This window comes from Vigna angularis, chromosome 7 (genome assembly GCF_016808095.1).
Source record: "Vigna angularis cultivar LongXiaoDou No.4 chromosome 7, ASM1680809v1, whole genome shotgun sequence".
Taxonomy (NCBI): Eukaryota; Viridiplantae; Streptophyta; class Magnoliopsida; order Fabales; family Fabaceae; genus Vigna; species Vigna angularis.
The window spans coordinates 31,285,745-31,297,001 of NC_068976.1; the positions used below are offsets into that span (position 1 = coordinate 31,285,745).

At 34.9% G+C, this 11,257-nt stretch overlaps 2 protein-coding genes across 3 annotated transcripts; both read right to left on the bottom strand.

The window, feature by feature from the left end:
• LOC108336399 (elongator complex protein 5) lies at positions 1-4,518 on the bottom strand. 2 transcript variants are annotated; one of them, XM_017572836.2, is made up of 10 exons: positions 4,426-4,518; positions 4,096-4,310; positions 3,926-4,018; positions 3,612-3,778; positions 3,405-3,451; positions 2,520-2,589; positions 2,102-2,322; positions 1,921-2,010; positions 483-558; positions 1-396 (listed from the first exon to the last, which is right to left on the bottom strand). In XM_017572836.2, the coding sequence occupies exons 2-10, from the start codon at positions 4,260-4,262 to the stop codon at positions 212-214; spliced, it is 1,116 nt and encodes a 371-aa protein (XP_017428325.1). In that variant the 5' UTR covers positions 4,263-4,310; positions 4,426-4,518; the 3' UTR covers positions 1-211. The 2 variants fall into 2 exon arrangements, with proteins under 2 accessions (XP_017428325.1, XP_017428326.1); XM_017572837.2 differs by having other exon boundaries at positions 4,096-4,478.
• A 1,270-nt stretch (positions 4,519-5,788) lies between these two features.
• Positions 5,789-10,150, bottom strand: LOC108338595 (inositol 3-kinase). The gene is made up of 2 exons (XM_017575561.2): positions 9,012-10,150; positions 5,789-6,235 (listed from the first exon to the last, which is right to left on the bottom strand). Exons 1-2 carry the CDS (start codon positions 9,858-9,860, stop codon positions 6,074-6,076), a joined length of 1,011 nt encoding a protein of 336 aa, XP_017431050.1. The 5' UTR covers positions 9,861-10,150; the 3' UTR covers positions 5,789-6,073.
• Positions 10,151-11,257: the final 1,107 nt, after the last annotated feature.

The window sequence follows — 11,257 nt, forward strand, 5'->3', positions numbered from 1 at the left end:
GAAGTTCTGAAAAACACTAATTAAGTTATATCCAAAAGGTTCATCGTCAAGTTCCAGTTGGCTGTACAATACGTTGGAATATAATACACTTAGCATTTCACTTCTCTTCAACTAAACAGTATTGGCATTTCCTTCACATTTTGTTGTCATTAAACCTAATCTATTCTTCAAGTCAACTAGGGGGATACACAAGTTACCGACAAGAGTGTATTCATATATCTAGGTCATCATCTGGGTCCTCATCAGAATCTGGCATCTCGTCATCTGAATCACGAAAATATATAATCTCACCCATGGCAGAATCCTCCTTTTTACCGCTTGAAATGGGATTTGCCTCACTGTTGCTCTCTTCAAGAGATCTTCTACCATCATAAATTTGTATTGGTTTACCGTTTCCTTCAAGAATAAAGAGCCTAAGAATAAGAATTTATATATAACTGAAACCATGTAAAAAAATTAACAAATATAGATCAATTTCATACCCTGGTGTTCAAAAGGAAGCACAACATTTGACCTATCAACTCGCTCCTTCTCTGACAGCTGGAGATTGAATTGTACCTATTAGAACACATCAAGATTCTTATTATTTATTTACAGCAACAAGAAGGAAGCAACTTCTTATCACAACGCACTTGTCACTTGGTCTCTTCTGGTAGTATCCAAATAGGTTTACCCCGATTTTAGTTATGTATATGCCAATATCCTCTGTTTTGAGTAGGAGTACAAACTAAGTCCTTAGCATGTATATTCATTTCTTCAGCACATGAGATGTTTTCAAACACAGTTTCTGCCCATTGCAAATTAGATATAGAACACTTTTATGACATGTAATGTTAGAAGCCCTAAGCACTTAAACTGACGTCGCGGAGAACCGACTCGGCAAATTGGGAAGTAATTAGAACTTGGACACTAAGCTTGATTTCATCTTTCCTAGCATCTAAATTTTAGGGTAGCTTACCAAATTCGTTCCTGAAAGCAGCATAATTATCAAAAAGTCCTAAACGTGAAAAAAGATACTCAAGTTCGTCCTTCTATTAAAGTTAACGTCTATGCCAATGTGACACATGTCTATTTACGTTATAATTGAAATTAAACAAAAAGATGACACAAGATAGTACAAAGTGAAAGTTGTTTTTTTCTTTTAATTTTTCAAGAATATGACATCACGTCATTTTCGATTCAGTCCTTGAACTTAACCACTAGATTTCATTTTATCCCTCTAATTAAGTCCTATGTTACGCATAACTTATAAGCACAAATATCACCATCCTCGACCATTTTCACTTCTTACCTTGTATTCGCACAATTTATGGTCCATCTTGACTTACCCTCATCCGTCTTTATATCAAGTTCATCATTTCTAATAGTAACAACCTCAATGTGTTGAGTCCTAGTCTCAAGGCTCAATGCTTAGTTTGAGCTATTCTTTCACATTGTCGTTGTTTTGCTTTTAATCAAACAAATATATGAAATTATGACGCATTGTTTGTTATGCTTATAGAATGACTATATTTTGTTGAACTAAAGTTCAAATTTAAAAATCTTATAGCAGATTTTAAAGTTGCAAATTGTGCATGTAACTAAAAAAATCTGCATATGTATTTGATCAAATAACTAGTAAACTAATTTATGAATGATTATATAATAGTAGTAGTCATTAACTAAACTAGCAACATCATACACTTTTAGAAATGAACTTGGACATTTACCCCTAAGTTTTACCATGTTTATTTTCAGGAAAGGCCTTGTGAATGCTATGCACTCCATTCAACAGAAGCAGAAAAACCTTTTGTAGATTATTTGGTTTCAAAACTAAAATACCTAATTACAAACAAGTTGTTAGTACTTTGGTTTTTGCTTCTAGTGACATGGACATAACATAACAGTACCACTTCCATCTACAGGAAACAATAGACTAACCTTTGGCAGTAGGCCTGCAACGGCAGTTCCATCTACTGATGAAACAGACGCAAAGGTGATTCCTCCAGACTCAACTTTAAATTCTTCGCACTGTATAAAATTACAGAGATATTATATCAGTGCATCAAACTTTTAGATTTGTCATTACAGATAAGCATACAAACAGGAAGAAAGAGATCACCGTTACTCTAACTCGTCCATTTCTACGTTTGGACCTGACATTAAACTTTCCCTTGGTAAGGTTTTGCTGAGAAAAGGAATCGCCTAAACATCCTTTCTGACCATCTGCAGAATGATATGGGTCCACACTGGCTACCATGGAGGACATGTACTCGAGAACAGCCACAGCCCTCTCCTCATGAAGGTCAGAATGCAATAATCCAAAAATATTTGAAATTTGATCTGCAACAATAGAACAGAAACCAATCTAAGGAAGAAATCACTGATGCATCAAGTCAATCCACGCCATAAATTTTAGTTGCTGAATAATCAAATTGTCCCACTCGTTCAGATACTCTTAATAATTTACTCAACTAAATAACACTTCATTACACAATACAATGAAAAGAACTTCACTAAAATAGTTCAAGATGGAATACCATGGCTACGCAGATCGCTAAGAAGTCCTGCAACTGACTGCAAAGATGCATGCCTCAACAGTTCACTTAGCTGATTATATCCGACAAGAATGCATTAGGATTACAAATACAAAAACTAATAATATGAGAGAAACCAACAAACCACAAAAACTAAAATAGAATATTCCACATAGAATCCTTGAGCAGGAAGTACTTTCTCTTCTTCATATTGTCATATTAAAGTTTAATTTGGAAGTCATTGTAAAATCTTCTTGCACAAGAAACTTACATATACAAACAGGTTAGATAATTAGATACAGACTACTGGGAAAAAAAAGTTGTAACACAATAGCTTTATAACTGCTTAACAAGTTCAAATATTTCCAAGAAAAATTAAAGGTTAAACAAGATAAATTGATGCATTCCATCCATGATTTTCCTGCTTTTCCCAAGCCCTTTTAACTTTCAGGAAGCCAACTTTAGAATTCAAATCATGATGTGGCCAAAGTTAACAAGTTCCTATTAGCTGAATTAATAACTATTGAAGCAGTATAAATCTTAGAACGTAAGCCCCTGACTCCATTCAGTGAAATGAGAAAACCTATTATTCAAATTGGCATAGTAATCATAGATAAAATGTTCTTATGGCCATTTCAAGAATAGGTGTTCTTGTTCCAGGGTTATTTATTTCCATTAGCGAGAAAATGAAAACAAAAAAATAATTCTACTAAGTTTCAATCATACAGTATTCCGGTACATTCATGCAACATGTCCAGCATTGAGGCACAAAGAATAGTCATTCCCAAGACACCATCAAACTAAATTCAACTTTATTTAAAGTTGTGGCATGGTATTCTCTTTGTATATCTTTTATCTTATTTTAAAATTCACATAATGAATACGTACCGAATCTATGGCAACACAGAAGCGGGCTTTATTTTCTCCGACCAATCCTGCAGGTATATGATTCAAAAAAATATTCAAAAGAGAAATAACTTTTTCAAAAACAGTAAGCATGAAATTCATCAACTGATACACCAAACTTTTACTTAGTAAAATAAACAAGACAAATTATAAGCTAACTTTAGCTACATAACAATTTATATTCAATACCTCTACCCAGTTCAGTGATTACCGAAAACAACTTATCCACATCCTTCACGGTTTTAAAAGAACTAGTAGCAACCGAAATTTGGGGAGAACAATCTGTCGCATTTGCAGATTTCCTTGTCTTGTCCTTCCAACCAAGAGGATCTGTATAACAATCCAAAATGTGAATCCTGCAAAATAACATTTCATTATGAATTCAACAAATCTAAATTTATCCAAGATTGAAATGAAATTAAAAAAAAAAAACCTGGTAAGACACAAGAAATGCAGTTAAAACAACAAAGAGACATTTTAAACATTAAGTTCAGAACATTTACCATTTTTTAGAAGAAGCAACATCCACTCCATTCATATTTAACAAAGCAGCGTAAGACGATGGAGCCCGAGAAAGTGCAACAATTACTATGCCCCTATACAAGAGAATTCCAAGCTTTGAGGTTAAAAATACAAAGTGTGTGATAAAAAAATCCCGGGATAGTAAACTGACTGTGACTGGGATTTCTGAGCGATGACGTGTGACGAGAGTTGAAGGAGAATGTGAGAGAATACATGAAAGGCAAAAGGGGAAGCGAGAGAGTCTTTGATTGTGAGTGTGGGTGCAAGCTCTCCCTCTAACGCTCCATCCCTCAGTGTCCTACAAATCGAATCTGCCATCTCTGTGGGACTGAACAACTGTTACTCACGGCGGCGCGGCGGAAACAACTGTGAGATGGAATATGTATAGTTCACAGTGAGTGGCGGCACGGCGGCACGGCGGCGCAACCGCTTTGAACAGATTTAGAAAACAACGGAAAAAGAAAAAGGCAAAGGGTTCGACCTGTCCCGACTGATTTTCCTTTGCTGGTTAAACGGAATGTGGAAGCGTTAAACTGGACGCCGTTTTGGTATTCTCTTTTAGAATGTGGTTGAATTATTTTATTAAAATTAAGTTTAACTATAAATTTTACAGCAAAAATGTAGAATTAAAGCTTGTAAATTTATTACTAGGTTTAATTAATTTGAAATGTAGTAAATTTGAAATATTTTAAATTAGTTTTTTCTTAAATCTTTATTAGGTATTTAAAACTTTTATATTTTTAAAACGAGACTTTATCATTTTATTCTATCCTCAATTGAGATGATGAAACACCACACTTGTTTTAAATTATCATTGTGTTTGTCTTGACATAAAAGTAAAAATGAAAACTTAACTATATATTTAATTTATTTTTAAAAATATTTTTTTTATTAAAAATAATAATTATACTTCTAATGTAATGATTTAATTGTTTGATTTTGCACTTTAGAGGAAAACACTATCAACTTGAATAATATTTATAAAACATTAATTATTTTACTTGTGTCTTTATACAGTTGATTTAATTTTTGTTTTAGTATTTAATTCATAAAATAACATGATGTGATTTTTTTATAAAGACAAGTAGGTTTTAATACTTCGCAGCGGTTATATTACTCAAATTAAAGACAAAATAATCAATTCAACTAAAAACATAAAGATATTGTGTATTGAATAGGAGAAGAAAAAATGAACAGAGATTAAATTGAAATTATTTAAATTTATAATTAAATTAAAATTTAATTAAGCAATTACTTTCTATGTGGATACATATGAGCAATTACGGTGCAAAATAAAGTCATCTTACTCTAATTACTTTTATAAAATCACCGTTTTAGTTAGATGCATCGTTGACTAAGTTTCAAAATTTATAAACAACATAAGAAAGGCATTAAACAATTTGTAAGATCAACATTTTTTTATGATTTAAAAAAAATAAAAATCAACCACTTGTTTAATAAAAGAATTGTGCTAGTGTTGTTGGAATTTCCCTCTTCAAAGTTTCAAGAGAAACAACATGGAGGTGACAGTCAAACAATGTAACATCATTTGTATGAAGGATAGAGTCGATATGCAGAAATAGTGATTATAAGAAACTGCCATTTAAAAAATATCCTTATGGTTATTTTAATGCATAGTGATCCAGTTATTATTATTTATGCTATGAATCATAATCATAATTCATGTATAGAAAGCCATTTAGAATTTTCTTTACTTTTCGTTCGTCTCTAAAACATAAGGATCCAGTTACTATTTATACTACAGATCATAGTTCAGACACAAGTCATAGTGTCACTTTATTCTCCCTTTCCATGGAAAGTGAAGAAAATGGCACAAACATCAATGGAATTTAAATTTCTTGATTTTTTAAGAATAATTTATTAGTAATAAAACTACAAATTAGGCTGCAGGTGAGACTTGGTGTACAAAAGGTGCAATAAAATGAAAGATTTCTGGAAGAGAAGCCATCTCTAACCTATTTGAGAGACAAAATGAAGGGAAGTGGAGAATTGCATTGAGATATGGAACTCCATCTATACCATATTAAGGTTTTCCATCAACGCTTGGAACCGATTCCTCGCTCACAGAATTCAGTCGTCTTGCCTTCACATTAGTTTGCTCCAACACTTTATGAGAGGTTAGTAGAACCTGTAATTATGTTTTTGACAGCAACAAGAGATGCATGGAACTGGTCTTGCTCATGTGCCTTCCAAATCCCCGGGCACCCATTTGTACTTTCTAAGCAGGGAATATCCTGCACCTCCCTTTTTTGCATCTCATCCTTAATCATCTGAAATTTGTATCATATAATAAGAGAAGTGAAGAATACATCATTACCTATGTTTTTACATTGCTAACATGAGTTGATGAATATATAAACAAAACACCCTCTCAAGTATCAAGTATCCACTCCTCACAATACAGAACAAGAATACAGCAGTAATTGAGTGGCAAATTAAAGTAACCTGCTACAAACCAAATGTTCTCAGGCCTATGCTTATGATCATTAACTTTTATTTATTGCAGCCAATAAATTCTTAATTTCATTTCTTGAAATATTATTCTCTCCTAAACGGTTCCTAAAGTAAAAGAATTAAGCAATTCTCCAACTATTAGAAATCACGACAAATAGTCCTCCGAGTAATGAAAAATCCATCAAATTATTCCCTGGACATTGGTAAAATGTACCAATTTGAGTAGCTAAAATGATGGTTTATTCTTATTGCTGCAGATTGCAGACACTTTCTTTGATCTTGCTAAGTCATTTTTCCCAATCTCCATTCAATTCTTCTATGATATTCACTAGATTTGATGCGTGTTTTCTTTCTTAAGGTCGACTAAGACAATGGTACCCATAGAAAAGAAATAACTCAAACATGTAGTTTACAATTAAAGGAATTCAACCACTACAGAGTAAGCAGAAAGACACCAAATAATAATTAAATTCTTAAGTGAATATGGTCTTCGATAGATCATTTTTGTGCCATAATGGAAACTGAAGCACGTGAATTACTTACAAATTTCTAACCTTTCCAAGGCTGCAGGCTGAGTTTTACTAGGTGTTTTCGTTTCCAGTTTTAATAAAAAGGATCATAAGCACTCTCCAAACAATTTTTCTCCCTAGATATAATATCTGAAATATTTTTATGTAATAAAGGATAAAGAGATATCGGTACTGCAATACTTGAATACCTGTAATACCTTTAAAAAACACAACATAAAATTGCAATCATCAAAATTTGAAACACAAAAATGGCATAATCAAGGAGGATTAGAGGACTTTCGTTTTACCTTGTACACAAACTCAAAAAAGACTCAACTTGCTCGTCATTTTTAGTCATTCACAGGACCGTGTTTAGAATATCTATTGAATTGATTTCATTTATCTTTTATTTTTTAACCTGTTCTATGTTTGGCCTAACCCTTTTTGGCCAATCTACTCTTTTTTTAGTTTGGTTTACACCATATTAGATTTTTGCCCACATCCAAGAGTGAACTAGTGCACACTAGTGGGCTTAGCTTGACCTATTCATCCAGAAATGACTTAGCCCTCTTTCTAATCTTACCTTTCTGGCTCTACGTGTGCATTAGAATTATACAATATGCATATATACGTTTGAATCCCATATTATTTGAAAGACATAGAAACAACCATATAATGCTTTAGAATGGATGCACGCATGTTAGTGAGTAACAGGGACCCAAACACGATGATAATCAAATAGCCTTTGTCTAATTATAAATTTCCCATGATGAAAAAAATGTTTCATTCCTTGTAGAATAATACCAAGGAAAACAAAAGACAACACTGATAAGTAGGCAATTCTGACATGGCATAGCTAGCAGAATCATTCAATAATAAGTAACAGATAGCACATCCCAAGTTTCCACTAACAGTCTGCATGTTGAAGTAACATTGACAACTATATATAGATTGCCATGAAACAAACTGACAACAGTTTTCAATGGAAATTCCACTGGTAAGCATAGCCAGTTTCCATACAAATCATAAGTAGCAAGGTGTACAAAGAAAAATAACACGTAGCACTCCTAAAGTTTTATCAGGCCTCAAATATAAATCTAACTATCTATTTTGTTCTTAAAAAAGCATCTACCATGATATGTAAATATAATAAGACGAAGGTTTTAGTTGGTTAATCAGCTATTGTTAGTTTGTGGATGTATGGTTATTGCCCATAAATAAGGTAGGTTGTTATATTATAGACAACTGCATCTAGACTGAGTTTAGACAAATTGAAATGATAGTCAAGTGCAATGCACAGTTTCTTTGAACTCTCTATTTTCTTCTTCCCTATTCCCCTCATTCCCTGTCTTTATGTTTCTTTCATCTTTCCCACTTAAATTCTAACTAAAATTTTGATGCAGTGGCATGATTTTCCTCATAAAGAGTACATGGGTTCCTCTACCGAGTTTCAACACCAATTCCCTACATTTGAAATGCAAGACCCTTGAGGGAAAGCATCATCCTTGAAGAAGGGGAATTGATTGATATGTGAATATATAAGCAGGACAATCGTTTTAGTTAGTTAGTTAGTCAGCCAGGTACTGTTAATTCATAGTTGTTTGATAGCTGCCTATAGATAAGGTGGGTTGCTGTATTCTAGATAGCTGAATCCAGATTGAATGTTAATGATAGAAGTGCAGTGCACATATTCTTTGACTCCTCAGTTCTCTCATATCTCCCTTAAACCTCCCTGTCTGTTTTGTTCTCACTTCCCCTCTTCTTTCTCTTTTTGTTTCTTTCTCCCTCTTTCTTTTTCTTTCATCTTTCCAACCTGAAATATATATCACAGCAGTCTAAAATTTTCTCAGAGCCACAAACATAAATCTAAGAAGGTTGAGCCAAATTAAGAAGGGTTACATTTTTCATTAACCCAATGCCCTTCTGTATTTCTTATTCAGTTCTACTAAACTACAAATCCAATCATCCAAAATCACTAGTCAAACTAACCATTCTCTACCTTTCAGCCTAACCCAACATCAAATTACCCTAAACAACATCGCCACTAAACCAATTGATGACAAAAATATTGTGAGAAACAAACCTGAACCATGTTGGAGTCAAGCTTAAGGGGTCCCACTTGCGCCACGGCCAACGACCCAAAGAAGTTCCCCAACAGGGCCGCATCAGGCACGCTCAAGCCCCTCACAATCCCAGCAGCAAAGCCGCCGAGAAAACAATCGCCGGCGCCGGTGGGATCAACCTGATAAGCCTTGCACGGCGCGGCCCGAAACGCACCGTTTTCAGAAAAAACCTCGCACCCATCCTTCCCGTGCGTGACGACCACGCAGCACCACCTTCTCGCCTCCTCTACGTCGATGAACGACGCCTCGTCGGCGGAGGCCTTGAGAAACGCAACGCGAGGCAAGAGGTGGAGGAACCCGCTCTCGTTGAGCGTCACGTGGCTAACGCGACCGTCGGAGGGACCGAACCTGCGAATCAAACCCTGAATGTCGACGAACACGGTGTCGCAGATCTCGAGCATCTTCTCAAGAGTCTCCGGGAGAATCTCCCCGCCGACCCCGACTGCCAGGCCGAACGCGAACCGGGTCTGGACCGGGAGGTCGTCCGGTCGGATTGGGTCGCAGGAAATCACGCGGTTCAGGAGACGGTCCGGGTTGCCCGAACCGAAATGGGCGTGGAAGAGGGTGGTTCGCGATGTGGGCATCGTTAATGGTGGGTGCGAGGATGTAGCAGCGGCATAGGCAAAATCCGGGCCCACCTTTGACACGGTGTGGAAGGGGAGAGAGAGCGCGTCGAGGATGACGGAGATGAAGGAGGCGGCCCCGCCCAGGGTCTCGGCGGAGATGCGGCCATCGCGGTGAAGGACGTCGTGGCAGTAATTTCCAACTAGGAGGCCGCGACGGGGAGTGGCTATGGAGTCCGTGACCATGAGGAAAGTGGAAAGTCGATCATGGGACGGAAATGAAGGGTCTTTTTTATGGGTTGTGATCGTTCATGCCAATTCCACAACAATCAGAAGAAAGAAGAAGAAGAAGATGATGATGAAGGGTTTTGTTATGAACAGTGAAGATGTGAAAGGAAGTGGACGCGCGCCAAAAACAGATTTTGGTGTCACGCTAAGGTGACTCCACCGCCGACACCAAGCACCAAATCATACTCAATGGATATTGTAATTGTTCGATTTTTCTCTCTTTTTGGACTTTTTCAAAAATTTGAAATCCTGGTCAATTTTGGAAACTATGTTCTTGGCTAGACCTAAGCAGAAACGGTTTTATTTTGTTTTTTTCTTCAGTGAATCATAACAAAACCAAAATAAAAGCACTGGATTTAAGTTTTGTGCGACTAACCCTGTCAGGCTTTGTTGTTGGGTGGATTTGGGGGAGATGATTTGAATAAATTTGAGGTTAATTTTTTAGTTGTTTTTTTAGTGGATTTGTGGGCAATTGAGGGTGGATTTGGAAGTAAAATTGGTGAGAATTAGTGTAGGATTTGATTGATGTGATAGATTTAAAAAATTAGTTTAATTGGTAGAAATTAAATATTACCAAAATGCCCCTAGTTATTAAAGTAATATAAAATGTTATTTATTAATGTTATATTTAATTGTAAAAATGTTTATAAAGAGATAAAAATTATAAATAATTTTTAAAATCTATTTTTAAAAATTATAAAAATTTTAATGTAGTAAAATGAATTTATTTTTAACTGTAATATTTGTTTGTAATATAATTTACTACCAAGTAGTATAAATGTATTTATTACGGAAGTGAGATTGATTAATTTTAAACAAACAAATAATTAAACGAAGTTATAATATTACATGACCTAAAAAAAAGTGGCAACATTTAAACATAGAAATATATTTGTAATAGTTCATGACGTTGCTTCAGTAAGGTATCGTTGCAATGTATTGAAACGATATTGTATTGGCATCCCTATTAGACGTCTTGTATGGGATGGATGCGTAGATAAAAAGTCGAAACACTGTCTGAATAAATTATGATCTTCAATGTTCATAGTCCGTAATAAGTTTTCAATTTCTTCTGTAGTTGGATTAGATGATTGAATCGTAGCATTTACCAGGGATATTCGACGCTCCATGGCCTGTGTATGTCGTTCAAGAGTAGCAGATAGTCTTCTTGATTGATTAATTTGTTTTTGCAGTTCATCAATTATTCGAGAGTCCATCTAATTTGCAGATCAGCAGGTTGACAATAAATAAAACTAGCAAAGCTAATGTGAAAGATAATAACATTGAAAAATAGGTAATGTAATATTTCAAACACATAAGTCAATTTAAGAACAAAAAAAGGCATGTAATACATT

Coding starts and splice junctions, on each gene's coding strand:
- LOC108336399 (XM_017572836.2), bottom strand. CDS start 4,262: ATGGCAGATTCGATTTGTAGGACACTGAGGGATGGAGCGTTAGAGGGA. Junction 4,019..4,095: donor GCTCAGAAATCCCAGTCACA/GTCAGTTTACTA, acceptor TCTCTTGTATAG/GGGCATAGTAATTGTTGCAC. Junction 3,779..3,925: donor GTTGCTTCTTCTAAAAAATG/GTAAATGTTCTG, acceptor GTTATTTTGCAG/GATTCACATTTTGGATTGTT.
- LOC108338595 (XM_017575561.2), bottom strand. CDS start 9,860: ATGGTCACGGACTCCATAGCCACTCCCCGTCGCGGCCTCCTAGTTGGA. Junction 6,236..9,011: donor TTGACTCCAACATGGTTCAG/GTTTGTTTCTCA, acceptor TACAAATTTCAG/ATGATTAAGGATGAGATGCA.